Consider the following 20,918-nt stretch of genomic DNA (forward strand, 5'->3'; position numbering starts at 1 on the left):
GGGCATGGCCGATTTCCTTCCCAATCCTTCCCTACCCCGAGCTTGCGCTCCGTCTCTAATGACCTCATTGCCGACGGGACGTTAACCACTAACCACCACCACCACAATGTAATAGAAAAAGTGCCTCCTGATAAAGTGTAAAGGAAAGTTCCATTGCCATAAACATAACATATAAAATGAATTCTATGCATTGTTACCAGTATTTAATACATGAAGTAACCAATGGCCTTTAATTCTGACAACTTCAGTGCCTTTTTTTCTACAAAATATAATGATTTGGACGTGAAGTGTGTGTCAGTGACTTTACAACACTTGTTGCAAGGCTTTTTTCCCCACATCCCTTGATGAAATTTTCCATGGAATTTGTCTAAAAACTGATACAACCAGAGAGAGAGAGAGAGAGAGAGAGGTGTTCTTGTGGTGTGGGACTGCCACAGCTTTTAGCAATTACAATGAAAATATTAGGTGACCACTCTTATGTTGTCAGTGGAGTGTTGCAGTATGCTATCTTTGTGTGTTTGTGGTCAGAGTTTGTTGTGTTATCCAGTGTTCCTTAATGAGAGTGGCTTACTACACTGTTATACTATCAGCATGCACGCACTCACCCACACCTGTGGTTGAAAAGGGTTTACATATTTTGAATATGTTCATGATTCTGCATTATAGAATGTTCTGCAATTGTTTTGGTGGCAGAAATTAACTATTTCCTGGCTTTGCAACCTGCTCCTCCCTACTGCCATCTGCAGTGATAGTACCATTCAGTTACATCCTTTCAAAAGATCTTTCTGTAGAGGCACTTTCAGTACCTTCGGGACATTCAGTTTGAGATTAGTAATTATAGTTGCTCTTTCTTTGTTTTTTGGTGACACTTTGTGAATGATAGGTAATATAAAAGTATTACATTTACCTTGAAGATTCATCTTTTACTTTCACAATATATCACTTTCACGAACAATAGCAAGGAAAGCAGGTGGTGGGAAATTATACATAGAAACATCTGATCTAGGTGTGTAATACTTGCAATGACAGAGAAAATAAAAAAAATATATATAATTTTGACTAACATATTGCTTCTGGTTTCCCATTTTACCTTTCAGTATCTTTATAACATTTTTCAGATATTGTTACCTTTTTTAAAATTTTGCCATATTCATTGATACTTTTACATTGTTTTCCAGTGATGTCAGAATTACTCTTTGAGTGCTATGGTGTGCCCAGTGTTTGCTATGGAGTAGATGCACTGTTTGCTCTGAGCCGAAATGGTGAAGCCACAGCTGATGCTACAGTGCTAGTTGTAAACTGTGGGCACAATACCACTCATGTGCTGCCAGTAGTGAATGGGACTGTTGATGCGGGACATGCACGGCGTCTGAATCTTGGAGGTAGCCAAATCACAAGTTACTTGCACCGGCTCCTTCAGTTAAAGTATCCAGGTCACCTGAATGCCATAACACCCAGCCGTGCAGAGGTGAGTCTTCGATAAAAAAATAAAGTCAACTAAATATTATCATAATTCATGTCATTTGCCTGATGGATAATTATTAGCTCTAGGAGGCGAAATCCTAGTCCAGCTGGTACACATTTAAAGGTAAAGTGATCTTTGTGTCCCTTTAATCTCACAACTGGAGGGTTCCTCTCATCCTGGGCCTGGGTGACTTGCTCCTCCTTTCTAATCTTCTCCAATTTCTCCTCCTTTGTGTGAAAATGCAACTAATAGTTACAAAAGCTAGGAAATGTTTTTTCACTTTCAAATGTATCTGTTCGAAATTTAGAAATTTGCCTCTTGAAGGTAGGTAACAACCAGCCATTCTGTTACTTTTGTTATTTTATAGTTTCCTAAAGTGGATATTCCTTTTGATAAATGGTTAGCTTGTATCGTTTTTGTGCTTTTCAATGTAACTTTTTGATAAAAGTTGCACTTGCCACCCCCCCCTCCCCCCACCACACACACACACACACACACACACACACACACACACACACACACACACACACACACACACACACACACTCACACTTACTTACTTACCTATATTTAATTTTATTTCATAGTGTTATTATTTTATCAGTGCTTTGTTTCCACCATTTCCTAACCCTCACTTCATTTGTCAGCTGATACCGAACAGTCTTATTTTTCAACAGCTAACACTTCATTCCCTCTTAATGACATATTTGCTGACTTACTGTGTAGTCATGTGGTTTTGTGTGCTGCAGTGAGAAGGTGGTATTATTGCATTAAAAAACCAAAGTTTAGCAAAGTTTATTCGTACATTCACGACGACTGTACCCGTCTGTTCATCATTCCGCGGTGCACCAAGAATCCTGCATCAAGAGGATCGAAGCAGATAAGAATAATTTGCGTGAGCAGAAGAGGGGTGGTCTGGAACCAGTATTGTCATACCAAGCTCTATGCACAGTGGTGGTAACAAGAAAAAGAAGTATGTAAATTTAAATGCTGAATATATGTATTGAATATTGAGGCTCTGTTGATATTAATGCCAGTTAAAGTTCATTCAGGATATGTGTACCTTCCAATTTTTTTCAGTTATTATTTCAAAATTTCCTTTTTTTAATTATTTAAGCAGCAATTATTAATCAGTTTCCATTATATATTACATTTTATTCCCTCCCCACAACTATCAGCCGGGATGTGAATATGGTGAAGGATCCAACAGGATGAGTAATCTAACGACCTTACTAACACCATCTTAGCAATTATATGTAAAAGTAGCAAAGTCAGAGTGTTACTACCTTATTGACTCTGGCTTGGACGTAAGCACATTGAGTAGGTGAATATAGAGATGTGGCTGCAACTTTGCCAGTACACCTCTTAGCAGTAAATAGTTACCAATATTGATATGCGGAAATTGTGAAATGGAGATAGACCTAGGGTTTTGTAAGAATTGTATATGGCGATTCATGCTGGTGGAGATGACAGAGCCTATATTGGGAGCTGACTTCCTTAGTCAGAAGAGGATTGAGATGGTGTAGTATTAAATGAGGCGAACAGTATGTTCCAACAGCAGGAAGTTACGTTTCTGGGCTGTGCGGTATTGGTAGCCAGAATCTGCCTGTTGAAGGACAAAATGGACATCATCAAAGACATAACTTGCCTGCAGTTTGCATGCAGAGACATACTCTCTGCATTTTTAACAGTCATCCTATAATGGCAAACTGTATTTGTCATAAACAGTTACATATGCAGTGTCGTCGCATTCTTTGGGATTTACTGGTTCTTTTAAAAATTCCACTCCTTCTTCTGTCATGTGAGCCAGCCTCCGGCAACTCTCTGGGGCCAATGTCCATTTCCAATTTCCGGTCTGACCATAGCAGATGATGTCATTGCTGATGAGCAGATGATGTCATTGCTGTCTCCAACACCTTAGGCCACTATTTTGCGGAGATTTCGAGTGGAGGCGGCTCAGGTAATACCCTTCTTCTCTCAGAATTGTCAATGCTTTACTATGAGGGAGATAGTTCATGCTCCCACTTCATCCCGATCTTCTGCGCCAGGGCCGGACAATGTTCACATTCAGATGTTGCAGCACCTTTCTCTTGCAGGCAAGCACTTTCTCCCTCATATGTACAATTGCATCTGGGCAGATGGCATGTTTCCCAAATGCTGGCATGAGGCCATTGTCATATCCTTAACTAAGTCCAATAGGGACAAACACCTTTTATCTAGCTCGCCCCGTTTCTCTCACCAGCTGTGTCTGCAAGGTGATGGAATGTAAGATTCATGTCCAGTTGGTATGGTGGCTCGAGTCTCGCAGTTTATTAATCACTGCACAACGTGGATTTTGAGCGTGCCTTTCTGCAGTTCATCACCTCATCACTTTGTCAACCCATGTCATGAACGCTTTTCTGTCGAAGTACCAGATATGGTCAGGTTTTTTGGTTTGGAGAAAGCATACGGCATCTGCTAGAGGACTGGTATCCTCCATACTTTCTACATGTGTTTCTTCCAAGGCTGCCTGCCCCATTTCCTTCAGGGACTTTTAAAAGACCAAGTTTTCAAGGTATGTGTGGGTTCTACCTTGTCAAATACCTTTATCCAACAAAATGGGGTGCCTCAGGGCTCTGTCCTCTTTGCTATAGCCATTAACCCTATTATGGCCTGTCTGTTACCCGGCATCTCCGGCTTCCTTTTTGTTGACAATTTTGCAATCTGTTGCAATTCTCCAAAGACATGTCTCCTTGAGCGGCATCTTCAGCAATGTCTCAGTCATCTTTATTCATCGAGCATTGACAATGGCTTTCGCTTTTCCACTGAAAAAATTGTTTGTATGAATTTCTGGCAGTGCAATGGGTTACGTCCTGGGCCTGTTGCTCTTCCATTCACTGAAACTATGAAATTCCTGGGACTCATGCTTGATAGGAAACTTTATCGTTCCTACCACATATCTTACCTGGTTGCCCACTGTATCTGGTCCCTCAATGTCCTGTGTGTCCTAAGCAGTACTTCTTGGAGAGCTGATCAGACCATCCTCCTCTGTTTTTACCGATCCTTACTCCATTCAAAACTAGACTATGGGTGTTTCGTTTATGCATCTGCACATCCGTCCATGTTACACTGTCTAAATACAGTCCACCATCGTTCAATCCGTGTGGCCACTGCCACCTTTTACACTAGCCTGGTTGAAAGTCTCTATGCAGAAGCTGCTAAACTACCGCTGTCATACTGGTGTGCTGTTCTACTCAGTGGATACACATGTCGTTTGTCTGCCATGCCTGGCCACTCATCCTATGCCTCCTTCTTCAATGATTCCTTAGACCATCAGTATGGGGCACATCCCTCTTCTCTGTTACGTCGTGGAGTTCGCTTTTGACTTTTGCTCTGGCAGCTTAACTTCATGCTACCTGCCACTTTCCTGATGGCTGTTAACCCTTCATCAACTTGGCTTCATGCAGCAGCCCATTTTCATCTTGTACGTCATTCACTTCCTAAGGAAACTACCCCAGATTCGCTCTATTGCTGTAAGTTTCTTGACCTTCACATGGAACTTAGCAATAATACTTTTGTGTACACTGGTCGCTCTTGGACTGACCATGGTGTCTGTTGTGCCTTCGTCATTGGCATCGATAATTTTTGGTATCGGCTTCTGGAACACACAGACGATTTTTGGTATCGGCTTCCAGAGCACTGCTCAGTATTTACAGCAGAGCTCTTCACTCTGTGTCAGGCCACACAGTACATCCTGTGACATAGGCTTTTCAATTGTGTCATCTGCTCTGATTCTCTCAGTGGCCTTCAGAGACTCTGTGTGCTGCACACAGTCCATCCCTTAGTGCAACAGCTCCAAGAATGTGCCCACTTGCTGACTCTTGAGGGAGCCACTGTGATGTTTATGTGGGTTCCTGGTCACATCTGTCTGACTGGAAACGAGGCTGCTGACACTGCCATCAAGGCTGCAGTCGTCCTACCTCGGCCCACTAGTTCTTCCATTCCTTCCGATGAAGTCCATGTTGCTCTCTGTTAGCATCTGGTGTCACTTTGGTATTACCATTGGTCTTTCCTAAATGGCAACAAGCTCTGGGGAATTAAACCTCTCCCACCTGCATGACCAACCTCCTGTCAGCCCTCTTGCTGTGAGGAGATCATTTTAGCTAGGATTGTATTGCGCACTGTCATTTTAGCCATCACCGTTTATTAGTTGGTGACCCCCACCACTTTTTTCTTATTGTATCAACCATCGACAGTCGCCATTTCCTGACTGAATGCCCTTTTTTTAACCAGTTACGTTCTAATGTATGTTTGTTGTCCGAGTTATTGGCTGTTCTAGTGAACGAAGTGTCGGTTGTCAAACTTGTTGTACTTTTTATCTGTCATAGCAATATTGTGAAGGACATTTAATCTTTAGCTCAGAACATCCGTTGTCTCCATGGAATATTTTGGGGGCCTTTCCCCAAGAGGCATCCTTGTTCTTAGCTCTCTTTCCTTTCATTGATTGAGCTTAATGTGTAGTCTTTTGTAACTCTTTTTTTGTACTAGTATTCTGACAGGCGTGAGTACAACCTCAGTTGTTTTTGCACCATAAAACAAAATAAAACAAAACAGCACATGCCAAGCATTTGATAATTGAATAGTTCCTCTAGACATATGTTTTGTCAATACATATATGGTTCCACATGTGCAAAATAAGCATTACAGTTCAACATCGTATGATGTAACCTAAACATATGTTAAGCCTACATCTACATTTTGCTGACACATTGGGTACATGTAGGGTATAATTTGTACATATTCATATCTAGATTCACTATAACATTTATAGCTTGTGCAGAAAACAACATTTCAGTGCCACTGTATGTCTTTTAAGATTTTACTTTTGTTCTTAGGATGCATATAACATCATCTTATGACATTTTAAATACACAATACTGGACATTTTCATTGACCTTTCAAAGGCTGTTTGTCTCTTACAGATTTGTGACGCGCAGGTAACTCTTTTAATCTTTGACTTCAAGGAATAGTATTTGTTTTTTTTTCAGTTCTGTTATACATTTATAGAGCTTGGCAGTATGCATAAACCACTGTCCTCGCATTTTGTGTGACTCGCGCCCCTGTAAACCCAGATTGCTAATGAAGCAGAAGAAATCTTCAATACATGTTAACCACCACAAACAGACGTAGCTATGCTTAGCCCTGCCTCTCATAAGTCTTACCAGGAGTGTGTGTACTGAATTACGAGGATTTTTTTGCTGCTGAAATGGTTGAGTAAACTTTTTGTGCACTCTTCTTTATATCTTCTTGAAACTATTTATTTAGTGTTTATGGAACTAATAGCAGAATTATGACAATGTAAGTTATCAGTATTACTTGTTTGGAAGCACTAGTACTGAGTGTGATTCAGTGTACCTATCTTCCCATTTCTTCAGGGTACTACTCTTGTGTATATAATGTACTCAAATATGTTCCAACGAAGGTCAGACGGAGAAAATATTGTAGAAGAATGTTCAAATAGGTTGTGATCCCTTGTAAATGCATCATGAATACTCATATTTGGTGTTCAATCAGCAGCATGCACTTTTTAATACATGGTATTACCCCTTTTTTCTTTGGTAGTACTTGACCTAAACTTCCATTTTATAACATTCTACATGCTTTAATCTCTTTACACACACACACACACACACACACACACACACACACACACACAGACTCATATTGTCGTGTGGACCATTTTATTTTCTATCAGCTATCTGAATTCGCCTTTACCAGGGAATGTCCTTGCATAGTTACCTGGAAAGGAAACTTGATAATAATAGCTTATAAATTAAGAATGTAGTTGCTCTATGGCTAACTAACATACCATTTTTCTCCTCTCACAATCACACATCTTTTAAGTTTAAGTACATGGCTGTGTTAATTCATCAACCCCTTTTTAATTCTCAAAACCAATACTTCATTTATAAAAGTATAAATATTGAGAGCATGTCCATCATTTCGACTTACCTTTTTCTGTACTGCCATAGTCATACTACAATAATACCTGCAGTTAATGAGGAGTATTATAATCTCTTTATCTTTTGTAGTTTGTTCAGAATGTGACCCTAGTCCTCCAGTTATTCTTTCTTTCGTTATATAAGATACTTTCCTTATGGTGTTCTATTCTTTGTGTATATAACTACCATGTGAATTTGTAAATAGTAATGTAGTGTGTAGATAGATTTTTTGTAGCTAGTTATTCTTTCTTCTTCTGTAAGTTTTCTTTTGTTTTAAACCACCATACTGCATTAGTGTTATTCTTATAGTGTAGAGTCCTTCATTTCAGTAGTAATCAACATACATTAAAACCTTCAGAATATGGCTTATTTTGGGGCTAAATGTCAAGTTTGTATTGCATCTGGCATACAATGCGCCATGGTGGATTGAACTATTTTTGTGCATATGCTGAGGTTTGTGACCTATGTGTTAGCTCCTAGTACGCCTCTACGTCATCTCCCCCTCGTGATGTTTCTTCAATTGTTTACATCTCAAGTGCATTGTCACGTTGTATTTGGAAAATCTGTGTGCTGCAGAATGAATTGGCCCACTGTGATCGTGTTTAATTTTCAGGCTTCAGATACCCTTTTGACCTTAAACAGAATTGTAAATTATTGTAACTTACCTTGCATCCATTTAATAAAATAAAAACAAAGCAAAAAAGACGTTTTTTTCTTGAAATTAAATGAACAATTGTTATGTACACATTATATTGAAATATTTCATTTGTCCAATTCTTTTAGTGTACAGATTCTCTTAGATCCATCTGAGGATAAAGTCCCTTGTCCCTTCCACTATTAGGTTAGGCTAATCTATATGCACCTGAATGTGGGATTTTAGTGAACATGAATGGTCCACTGTACAAAAGCTGCCATTTACGAATGAGCTTCCCATATGTCGTAGATTTAGAGTGTGTTCATAGTAATACCTCTTGACCTACATGAAACTGTAGAGTGCACCCTAATACTTTGTCGTACAAGCCTTTCCTTGTTAAGCCTTTTCCTCCAGATTGACCAAAGCCTGGCATACTTTTTCTTCGAGTGTTATCTCACCTCTAGATATCTTGAGCAATGGTTTTTCCCTCTTGGTGACTTCTCTTCTTTTAAATATCAATTCAGTAGATTGAAGTGTGTGGTAAGTTGTTAATGATTTGTTGAAATGGTGAGACAAACTCAATCCATTTTGTGTGCCTCTGGGGTGTATAGGTATATATAAACCTGTTAAATTCTTTGAATATTCTTTCTGTTAGGCTTGCCTTAGGATGAAATCTGGAAGCAAATCTATGTTTTACCTTGTTTGTTTTAGTAAATTCCTTCCAGCTATTACCTATGATGTAAGATGCATTGTCCGTGAGCAATATCTGCAACTTCCCCACTCTCGGGAGATAATCTGTAATCCTTCTAATAATAGAACCTACAGTCACAAAGTGTACTGCAAACAACTTGATATTTTTTGTGAATACATCATACAAGCCAATAACATATTTGACATCTCCCTTCTCTTGTGGATAGGGTCTGGCAGCATCCAAGGACACTAATTCTAAAGTTTTGTGTGCAGTATAGGATGAATTTCAGTCAACTTGGACTTGTTTGAGTGCTTCATCTTTTGGCAAGTAAAGCACGTCTGAATTACTCGGAGAACTCTTCTCTACAAGTTGGGAAAATAGCAGTATGTATTTATCTTGTTGGTGCATTTGGAAACCCCATAGTGACCCCATACATTGTGAGTATACAAAATGAAATCATCTATGTAACTTTCCGGTAAACGCTTTGATGTACGCTGATGAAACAGGACTCCTTTGTATATAGTATAGAATTTCTTCAAATTCATGTCGTTATTTTCAGACAGTTTGCTGCAAGTTTTTCCACTACCAGAAAAATACACTTCAGAGAAAAATTGCTGATGGTGATGGATATTAATGCATGAAGTTTTACACCTTTTGACTTGCTCCCCACTGCGGCCAGAATATGATAATTCTGCACCAGAATGATTGATAGTAAAATTGTCTTTGCAGCTTGTTAAACAGGTCTTGTGATATTACATTTGTTGATGCACTCATATCAAGTACAATAGGTACATCTAGATTACACATCCAGGCATTAATTACACCTTGCACTGACTCCTTATTATCCTCGTGTAAGTTGTTTACACATTCCCAACACAGTTCTTCTTTCACATCTACCGCTTAATCATACCTGCAAAAGTAATTTGGAATAAATTTCATGCCCCCACACCTTTTACTGCTCTTTGAACGGGGGCTTATCGTGACCTGTTCCAGTTTTACTGATTGGTTGGGGGTTAGCCTCTTCATTGTGAGCAACTTCATTACCTGCACGTTGTGGGTTTGGCCTCACCAGTTTGTCCTGTATTGCCCTGGAATTAAATTCTCCTTAACCTTGATCCCCACGGATTGTAATTGCCAGGTGGAGGACTGCTGGATGATCTATTTGTGTTTGGTTCCTGCCAATTACTGTATTGGTTATTGCCACATGTGGGCGGTGTGTTGTGAACTTGTTGGCCACAGCCCCTCTGTTCAGTATAAACCATACTGTTGGACTTATGTTTGTGACTTCCTTTGAAATCACATTTGTACTTTTGGTTTCTTCTGTTACCATAGTTATTTCTTGTATTACTGGTATTGCACGGGACATACAGGTGCCAACTGTGTTGGTCATTGCCACTGGTGCTGTTGACTATTTTGCAGAGGCCCACACTGCATATTAATGTTCTCTGGTTGCAACAGCCCCTCTTCATATATTAGGTCAGTCAAGTCAAGTACGGATAAAGAATACTATAGATCATTCTCAGGTGTAGTGATCAGCTTTCTCCTGATATGAGCGGGCAGGTGACTTTTCAGTATTTTCAATATTTTCAAGTGGGAAACTGGGTTTGTTCAATAGCTGGTATTTTTCTAAATGCTTCTTCAGTCCCCCATGTCTACTACTGAAAGGCGATGGGTTGAAAATTTCTCGACATAGCCTCTTTTGGACTTCTGTGGATCAGTATTTGTCCATGAAAGCCTGAATTATTCATAGGTATGGCACCTTTCAGCCATATCTGTTGCCTACAATAAAACGCCGCTCTTTGTGTACTCCACAACAAACTGGATCACCTGTACTAATGCCCAGTTGCGGGGTAACATGTTGTGAAAAGCTCTGATAAACACTGTGGTGTTCATTTTCTTACCCTCAGTTGAAAAAAAAAAAAAAAAATCTGAAATTGCCTATTACAGAGTAGACTCTTGTCCGCTAATAAAGTAGACAAACATGCGGTATTGTCTGTTGCCACTGAGGCAGTGTTTGGATGCACGTGATTATACTCCTTGTTTGGATGCACCTGATTATACTCTGGATGTGTTTGCGCAACTGTTATTGACTTTGGCATTGCCTGTTGTATTTTGTAATACCTTTCTTCTCCGTCTGTAGCACTGGTAGAAAATGGTTGATAAATATTACCACGATCTGTCTTGCCCGACTGCACCTGACTGCTTGCTATTGGTGTCTCTCTTGTGACACCTGCAACATTAATTAGAGTGCTCTGCAACTTCTCTTCCAGTGCTTTTTTAGCCTAGCTCAGTGCTAGCAATTGGTTCATTTTGCCTTTTCTTTACTACCTCTTCAACTGCTTTGACATGGGTCTTATGATCTTGTACAACCTTCTGTGTGAGGGTCGTACCCTGAGCTAACATTCCCATTTCGGCTGTGTCCTTTAAATTCTGTATCTCCTTTTCTATTTTTTCTTGTGCTTTCTGAACTTATTGCCTAAATCTAAATTACTTAGTTTTACCAACAGCTCCTGTACTACTTCTGACGAATCTTTACATAAAGATTGCAACCCATTAACAGTACGTGACAGAGCTTCTAAATTTTTGCAAATTTCCGACTGAGCCTCTTGCATGTGAGTCTACACGCCACTCTGATCTTTAGTTTTCCTGCCATTTCCTCTTGTGGTGGTGGTGGTGGTGGTGGTGGTGGTGGTGGTTAGTGTTTAATGTCCCGTCGACAACGAGGTCATTAGAGACGGAGCGCAAGCTCGGGTTAAGGAAGGGTTGGGAAGGAAATCGGCCGTGCCCTTTCAAAGGAACCATCCCGGCATTTGCCTGGAAGGATTTAGGGAAATCACGGAAAACCTAAATCAGGATGGCTGGAGATGGGATTGAACATTTCCTCTTGTGCCTCGTCCACATATGACACTTTCTGATTTAGGTTGTTTATCTCCTGAGACAGATCTGTGAATAATTCCTGTATTAACACGATTCACGTTGTCCGTCGCACTTCATATAGTGTAGACTGGGAGCCGTCTGCTAGGCATGCCCGATGTAAAACTGACTGGGCGCGGCCCGTGCTGCCTGAGTTGTTGTTGTTGTTCCACTGGCAGAGGGCACGGCCGTATTCTCGTGTGCCCTCTGGTGGATGGGACTTTACTTGCGGCCACTACTGTCCGTGACGTGCCGTGCCAATGTGTGCCTCCCGCGATCTTTCTGGTGGCTACTGCACTCCTCCTCCTTCGGGGATGAAGCCACTGTGATCCACTGCGTCAGAAGGTGGAGTGTCGTGCAGTAGTGATGACCTCCACGTCCATTGGAATGCTGGAGTTGGGGGGATCCGCCAACCCTTGAGCCGGAACCTGCGAATACGGTTGGAAGTGACCCATACGAAGAGGCCCCCATCGTCCCACCAACGGAGCCCGGGACAGAACGGGTGAAAAGCTGTCGAACTCCGGATCCTGTTCCACCTCCGGAGGAACAAGACCCAGTGGCAGGGACGATGGGGCAGGCACGACCACAGGTGAACCAGCCTCCTGAGAAACCGGGCCTGTTCGAGGGGGGCTGGCTCTCGCCGGGGCACCTCTAACGATGGCTATGCCAGTGCTGGAGCTACTGGAGGCCGCCAAGGCTGAGAACCAACGCAGTGTGGCGGAGTCACAGGTGGGAGGGGCGGTAGCGTCCCCTGAGAAAACAACGCGGGTGCCGGCAATGGGGAAGCCGGTGCCTGAGGGGTCGGAGGGTGGGTGCCTAAACATGGACGTAGCTGATTTTGGTTACGACGTACCTCCCGGTCCTCCGCCTGCAAGGTATAGAGCCAGCGGCCATTGCAGCGCAGGACCACCGCTGGTATCCAACGTGGATTGCGACCAAACCCATGTGCCCAGACTGACATACCCGGTGGAAAGCCGGGTACCCCGTTTTGCGAAGACTGGCGAGGACCAGGCCGGAGGAGGTGCAACAGAGTCCTAGTTTGGCGCCCGTGGAGGAGCTCTGCGGGGCTGCATTCTCCCATCGGTTTGGTCCGGTATGCCGTCAGGAAAAACATCAACACCTCCTCCGCAGGAAATTCCTGCACATACTTTTTCATCTGTGTCTTAAATGTGCGCACCATGCGCTCGGCTTCCCCATTCGATTGTGGATGAAAGGGGGGAAATGGACGAGGGAACGGCGCCGGAGCAGACTGCGTGGAGAGCAACGCCGGAAGCGCTTGTGTCATGGTTGCCATGAGCTCCTTCTGCTGCTCAACAAAAACCTGCACTGAATCCTCCATGCCATGGATAAGCTGCGAAACCGGAACAACGATGCAACATGCGAAAGAACGACCCTACTCTTCGCGAATTGTGTATTAACACGATTCACGTTGTCCGTCGCACTTCACATAGTGTAGACCGGGAACTGTCTGCTAGGCATGCCCGATGTAAAACTGCCTGGGCACAGCCCGTGCTGCCTGAGTTGTTGTTGTTCCACCAGCAGAGGGTGCGGCCAAATTCTCCCGTGCCCTCTGGTGGACGGGACTTTACTTGCGGCCACTACTGTCCGTGACACACCGTGCCGTGCTGATGTGCGCCTCCTGCGATCTTTCTGGTGGCTACTGCAATTCCACCATTAATTTCTTCCCCATATCGGAAGGTTTGCATGTTAAATCATTAGAAAGGTCAGTGTGTAAATTTTGACTTAAATTATCGAACCTCTGCGATAGGTCATTTTTTAAAATCACAAAATTTTTCATCAAGTTTATTGCTTTGTTATATAGAAAAATTATTAAATAAAGTCATTATGTCAGTGAGGCCTTTACAAGTGTTCTGCATTGAATGCATTGATAACACATTAGCATCTTGTGTACCTGTCGTGTCTTGTTCTGTTACATTTGAAACAAATTCTCTTGACATGGAGAAACTGAAATTTACTGATTCTGCACTAATGCCTCTTTCACTGGCTTAATGCGAGAAAATGCTGCTCGGTAAGATTAGCTTGATAGCATTGTGAGATAAGACATTATCATCGGCATAAATTTAATTTGTGTGATATTCTTTGTCGTCGCACTAGTTGCAGTGATATTTTGTATCTCTACACTATTTCCATAAGTAGCCATAACCTTTTTAATTGGTTCCATTTTGCATGTCTTTTTTAAAAGTTTTAAATATGAAATAGAATTGAATTTTAATCTTAAAATTGGTTGCGAAAATTTTCCCTATCAGTACATGATGTATCCTATGCCAGTATTGCAGCTTATTGTTACCTTTACAATTTTTATATCCACATTTCGAAAAATCGAGATAATGTTAACCTAAATCTCTGTTGCTTTAAAGAAAATGCTGTAGATTTTCAACTTGATAGAGTAAGATACTGATTCTACTTTTGATCGAGGTGTTAACAAGCGCAGTCATGCAAGCTGTAAGTTAGAGTTCTTTCCTACCTTATAGACGACCTTCTGAAATGTTGTTGGTACAATTCCTCTGGTTAACTGTTTGTTATTTATGCATACCATGTGGTGTTTGCTCATCATGAAATAAAGTAAATAAAAAACCAATTAGTGCAATAGAATGTTAACAACATGTTTTATATCATTTAATTATTGTACCTGTTTAACACTATCTGGTATTGTCCAGGGAACAGTCACCAGTTCTACTGATTAATTAATAATTTTAAGAATAATAATTATGATGGGAATTTGTTGGCACTACACAAGAGGCACAACAATAATGTGTTCACTGGGGAATGTGTGTCTCAGATAATGTATGCACATGGACGCGCACTCCAGTCAGCCAAGCTTATGATTTTTAATAGATACAAAAAATCTTTAATGTATAATATTAGATTATTAGATGATATTTCTTCTACCCATGAAGTTATTTATCTCCTCCTCTTCTTTGAAAACAGTGTTATGGCGTCGAGCTTGCTCTGCTTAAATTTCTTAATTTTCCGATGTATTACAGGTACTTTTGACACAGATCAGGTGAAATGGAGAACTAATAAATGACAGTGGCTTATTTCTACAAAAACTAATATATTTCACATTACCAGTGAACCAAACAGAAATTCACCTTCTCTCTCTATCATAGACGGGAAAAGACAGACTGTACAAGATCGATGAAACATCTGATAGTAGTTTTTATAAAACATAAGAAAATTAATGTTCTTCTCCTCCCCCACCACCCTTCCAATTATTTTCACAGGCTTCATTGCTGTGGGCAGACTGCATTGTAGTCTTTGCTGTAAACTACTTAGGTGAATTAAAGGATAAAGATAAACACAGAAAAATAAAACATTTAACCATACAAATAAACCAGCATAAGTCTCAATAGATACATCTTTTTCAGTTGTATATATGTTATGCCCGTAACGGTGGTATCATCCCTGAATAACTGATTGCCCAACGTTTAGAGACCTTTTAGAGGCAGAACTGTGTGCAGAGATTTTCGAAGTATACAGTGTGAATAAAGAGTTCAAAACCTTCTTGGATGTCTTCATAAAGCACTCTGAATCTTACTTCCAATCAAGACAAGTGATGGTAAAATTGACCAGGGGAAAGAATGCATAACTTCTGAGATAATAATACTTTACATCAGAAATTGCAGCTATGTTGAATTTAGAGATCAAGCTGTAATCATAAGTTGAAATTACCATACCATTAGTATTATAAAATCTTCCTGTCTGTTATGGTACACCATTAATGTGAGTAGAGAATAGTACATTCCCATATTAGAGCAAGTATTATTGAAAACATTAAATAAGGAATAAATAAACCCAATGAGACAGACACATGTAGTACAGTACCCGGATTTGTGTAGTGTCAGACATTCGTGTTATTAAAATGATTGATCAGCGCATGCATCAATTATTTTCTGACAGTGTCTACAGGAATAGGATCTGATAACAAACATGTAAAAGGAATAAAGGAAAATAGAGAATGAAATTTCTGTACAGTATGAGAAAATATCACTACGCAGCAAATAAGAGTCATTATGCAGTGGGCAGGCATATAGAAATATGGAAAATAGCTTAGCTATCAAATAAAGCCCTTCTGAGCTAACAAATGTGCACATACATCTCTCGCATATATCCATTGTTGCCAACAAACACTGTTACTTGATGGAATGAGTAGTGGCCTTGGTTGGCATGGGTTGGGGGGGAGGGGGGGGGGAGGGAGGAACATGAACTGGAACATGGCATTATGTACTGGAAGGTAAAGAAAAGAGAGGTTACAATAGCTGAGCTGGATGAAGTAACTCATTGCAAAGTGAGAGTTTCTACAGAGATAGGAGGGTGGAAGTAGGTGGTGACAGTGAGGAGGGGTGAGGAAGGCATTCGGAAGACTTGGAAGATTGAGACCAGGAGCGACTGCAAAAATTGATATGTTGCAGGAAGAGTTTCTACTTATGCAGTTCAGAAAACCTGCGGACCCCTGCCCTCCATGGCTATAAGGGATATTACAGGAACTATAGTGACTATAATAGTGTGTCAGGTGGAGTTTGTGTTTATGTTCCTAAACTCAGTCTGTAGTGAACCTGTGCCCCTTCAAACCCATTTTGAAGCTGTGGCTGTCAGAATAAGGATGACACAGAAAATAACTGTCTGCAATGTACATCTTCCTCCAGATGGTGCAGTACCCCTGAATGTAATAGCTACACTGATTGATCAACTCCCTAAACCTTTCCTACTTTTGAGAGATTTTAACGCCCCTAACCCCTTGTGCGGTGGCACTGCTTATTGGCTGAGGCAGAGATGTTGAAACTTTACTGGCTCAGTTTGACCTCTGCTTCTTAAATACTGGGGCCTCCACACATTTCAGTGCGGCTCATGGTAGTTACTTGACCACTGATTTATCAATTTGCAGCCCAGGACTTCTCCCATCTGTCCATTGGAGAGCACACGACGACCTGTTTGGTAGTGACCACTTCCCCATCTTCCTGTCACTGCCCCGACGTCAGGCCCACGGAATGTGCCCAGACTACAAGGCGGATTGGGAAACTTTCACCTCTGCTCTCACTGTTGAATCTCCCCCACACGGCAACATTGATGCGATGGTTGAGCAGGTGACTACAACAATTGTTTCTGCGGCAGAAAACACGATCCCTTGCTCTTTAGGGTGCCTGAGGCATAATGCAGTCCCTTGGTGGTCGCCGGGAGTTGCTGAAGCAATTAAGGAGCGTCAGCAAGCTCTACAGCGGCATAAGCAGCACCCTTCCCTGGAGCCCCTCTTGCCTTTAAACAGCTCTGTGTCTGCATTCGCTAACTTATCAAACGATGGAAGCAGGAGTGTTGGGAGAGATAAGTCTCCACCATTGGGTGCCATATGTCACCCTCCCAAGTCTGGGCAAATATCAAACATCTTTTTGGGTATCAGACCCTGACAGGTGTTCCTGGTGTTACTGTAAATAGCATGTTATCTACTGACGCAAACACGATTGCCCAGCACTTAGCTGAGCACTTTGCTCGAGCCTCTGCGTCGGAGAATCACACCCCCCCCCCCCCCCCCCCCCCAGCCTTTCACAGTCTCAAAAAGTGGCTGGAAGGGAACGTCCTCTCATTCACTACTTATCACTATGAATCCTATAATGCCCCATTTACAGAGTGGGAGCTCGTCAGTGCCCATGCACATTGCCCCGACACAGCTTCCGGGCCTATTCGGATACACAGCGAGACGATTAAACATCTCGCATCTGACTAAAAGTGACATCTCCTCACCGTTTTTAACCAGATCTGGTGCGATGGCATCTTTCCATCGCAGTGGCGGGAGAGCACCATTATTCCAGTGCTCAAACCTGGTAAAAACCCGCTTGATGTGGATAGCTATCAGCCCATCTGCCTCACCAACTTTCTTTGTAAGCTGCTGGAATGTATGGTATGTCGGCGGTTGGGTTGGATCCTGAAGTCACGTGGCCTACTGGCTCCATGTCAGGGCGGCTTCTACCAGGGTTGCTCTGCCACTGATAATCTTGCGTCCCTCGAGTCTGCCATGCGAACAGCTTTTTCCAGACGGCAACACCTGGTTGCCGTCTTTTTTGACTTACATAAAGCATACGACATGACCTGGTGGCATCATATCCTTGCCACATTGTATGATTGGGGTCTCCTGGACCCGCTCCCAATTTTTATCCAAAACTTCCTGTCGCTCCGTACTTTCCGTGTCCAAGTTGGTGCCTCCCATAGTTCCATCTATATCCAGGAGAATGGAGTCTCGCAGGGCTCTGTATTGAGTGCGTCTCTATTTTTAGTGGCCATTAATGGTCTAGCAGCAGCTGTAGGGCCCTCCATCTCACCTTCTCTGTATGCAGACGACGTCTGCATTTTGTACTGCTGCTCCAGTACTGGTGTTGCTGAGCGTCGCCTACAGGGAGCCATCCACAAGGCGCTTCCAGTTCTCAGCCGCACAGTCGTGTGTCATACACTTCTGTCGGCGTCGTACCGTTCATCCAGACCCAGAACTTCACCTTCATGATGATCCACTCACTGTAGTGGAGACATATCGATTCTTAGGACTGGTTTTTGACGCTCGATTGACTTGGATTCCTCATCTTCGTCAACTTAAGCAGAAGTGCTGGCATCACCTCAATGCCCTCTGTTGCCTGAGCAACACTAATTTGGGTGCAGATCGCTCTATGCTACTGTGGCTCTACAGAGCCCTTGTCCAATCCCGAATTGACTATGGGACTGTGGTTTATGGTTCAGTAGCGCCCTCAGCATTGCATTTACTCGACCTTGTGCACCACTGTAGGGTTCGACTAGCGACAGGAGCTTTTAGGATGAGTCCAGTGCCCAATGTACTGGTGGAGGCTGGGGTCCTTCCATTGCAGATCAGACGTGCACAACTGCTCACCAGGACTGGAGTCCTTCCCTTTACCACCTCTACTTGGGGTCCATTCACGTACGCCTCCATGGTGTATGCCTCGGCCGCAGCTTCGTATGGACCTTTCATGTTGACCTAAGGACTCCATTAATTCTGCGGCTCTCAGCTGTCACATCATCTCGATTCTTGACGTGTTCCGGGGCTCTGAAGTGGTTTACACCGACGGCTTGATGGCTGATGGTCACGTTGACTTTGCCTATGTTCACAGCGGCCATATTGAACAGCATTCCTTACCTGATGGCTGCAGTGTATTCACTCCACAGCTGGTGGCCATTTCTTGTGCACTTCAGTACCTCCGTTCATGCCCTGGGGAGTCTTTTTCTTTTATGTACCGACTCCTTGAGCAGCCTGAAAACTATCGATGAGTGCTACCCTCGTCATCCTTTGGTAGCATCCATCCAGGAGTCCTTCTATGCCCTGGAACAGTCCAGTTGATCAGTGATGTTCGTCTGGACCCCTGGTCACGTCGGAATCCTAGCAAATGAACTTGCTGACAGACTGGCCAAACAGGTTACACAGAAACCACTTCTGCAGATGGGCATCCCCACAGCTGACCTGCGTTTGTTATTATGCCGCAAGGTTTTTCAGCTTTGGGAGACGGAATGACAAAATCTCCGTACGCACAAGAAACTGCAAACCATTAAGGGGACCACGAATGAGTGGAAGTCCTCGATGAGGGCCTCTCAAAGGGACTCTGTGGTTCTCTGCCGGGTCCGCATTGGCCATGCGTGGGTGACCTGCGGCTACCTCCTGTGCCGTGAAGACCCACCTCAGCGTCGGTGCGGCGCCCGGTTCACAGTGGCCCATATTCTTCTGCTCTGTCCTTCTTTGGCTGCCCTGCGACTTCACCTTTGGTTACCAGACCGTTATCATTGATTTTAGCAGACAATGCCTCATCGGCTGATTTAGTTTTACATTTCATCTGTGAGGGTGGGTTTTATCGTTCAATCTGAGTTTTAGTACATGTCCTTTGTCCCTCTGTGTCCTCCCTCCTAGTGTTTTTAGGGTGGAGGTGTTATTGTGTTGCAGGGTGGCTGGCTTTTCCTTTTTATTTTTGTGGTCGGCCAGCCACTGTAATCTGCTTCCTTGTTTTACTCTCTTCTAACTGTGTCTTGCATCTCTGTTGTTTTCTTGTCCTCTTTTGTTCCTTTAGTGTTCGTTGTCTTTCCTTCATTCTTATGGTGTTTCCTTTCTTTCCATTTTGTGTTATATGTGTCATCTGTTTTATTCTCACCCTTGTGGCATTGTTTTATTAGGAACAAGGGACCGATGAGCTCTTAGTTTGGTCCCTTCCCCCCCTTTTGAACCAACCAACCAACCAAAACCTGGTGTGAGCATGCGTGTGAGTGTTGGGTGGGGGCAGGGGCGGGGGCAAGGGCGTGGGCGGGGGCAGGGGCAGGGGCAGGGGCAGGGGCAGACGGAGATGGGCTTGAAATGACAGATTGTGTAGCTGGCAGTGCCCAAATATACAAGTGTTTATCAATATATATACCTTGCAAGTATAGTGGTAGCTATTTCTTTTTATTGCCATTGGATCATCTTGGAAAACAAAGTATTGTGTAGGCTGTAATAGATTGTGTCCTCTAGGAGCAGATGTTCGCCATGATATTAAACGTAGAAAAATGTGGTGCAGAAATAAATGTATCTCAACAAGATCCAAATAGGCTGTATAAGCCCCCACTCATACACTAGAAAGGGAGAACAAAGCTAACAGTTGTTGCATGGAGAGGTCCATATCATGAGACTTTCTGCTCCACTATTGTCACCCTGGTCCTCACTGTACAGATTTGGCGGGAGCAGAGCACTGTTGGAGCCCGTCACAGTTGCTGTCCTAGAAGATGCGACTGCCTTTACAATCTTTTGTTAGCCACCAGTAAGACAAAAAGAGTAAGGTGAGAGCAGCATTGACATGCAATGTTGTTAATATTGCATCTCTTCCAGCTCCTCAGTAATGCAGCACTGGTCTTGCATATACTCAAGGCTTAAAGGTGATCAGTGACTGTGTGGGTGTGCTGCAAGTTGGTTTTTGGCCACACTTTGGTGGTGACAATTCATTGAGGTAGGTTGTTTGGTTGGTTGCTTGCTTGGTTACATGTTCAATAGATCTTTTTAAAAATTCTCCTATCAAAATGATGTGGAATGAGTCAGTGAAAGTTGGATAATTTGTTGATGGCTATCTCCATATAGAATGGTGTAGTAGGTACCATGAAGTTGATATATAATATCGCTGCTTTGCAGGTGGTCTGCCACTGATGGGGTAGGGAATGCCAGTGACAGGAGTGGAATAGGAGATGTGGATGGATATAAGGGATGGG

At 42.7% G+C, this 20,918-nt stretch overlaps 1 protein-coding gene across 2 annotated transcripts in view; it reads left to right on the forward strand.

The window, feature by feature from the left end:
* LOC126234407 (actin-related protein 5) overlaps positions 1-20,918 on the forward strand; it is a 171,606-nt gene that overhangs the window by 28,688 nt on the left and 122,000 nt on the right. For both annotated transcript variants that reach the window (XM_049943096.1, XM_049943097.1), the window contains exon 4: positions 1,179-1,468. In XM_049943096.1, coding sequence (XP_049799053.1) covers positions 1,179-1,468 — 290 coding nt within the window. The remainder of the gene's footprint in view (positions 1-1,178; positions 1,469-20,918) is intronic.

Source organism: Schistocerca nitens, chromosome 2, assembly GCF_023898315.1.
Source record: "Schistocerca nitens isolate TAMUIC-IGC-003100 chromosome 2, iqSchNite1.1, whole genome shotgun sequence".
NCBI lineage: Eukaryota > Metazoa > Arthropoda > Insecta > Orthoptera > Acrididae > Schistocerca > Schistocerca nitens.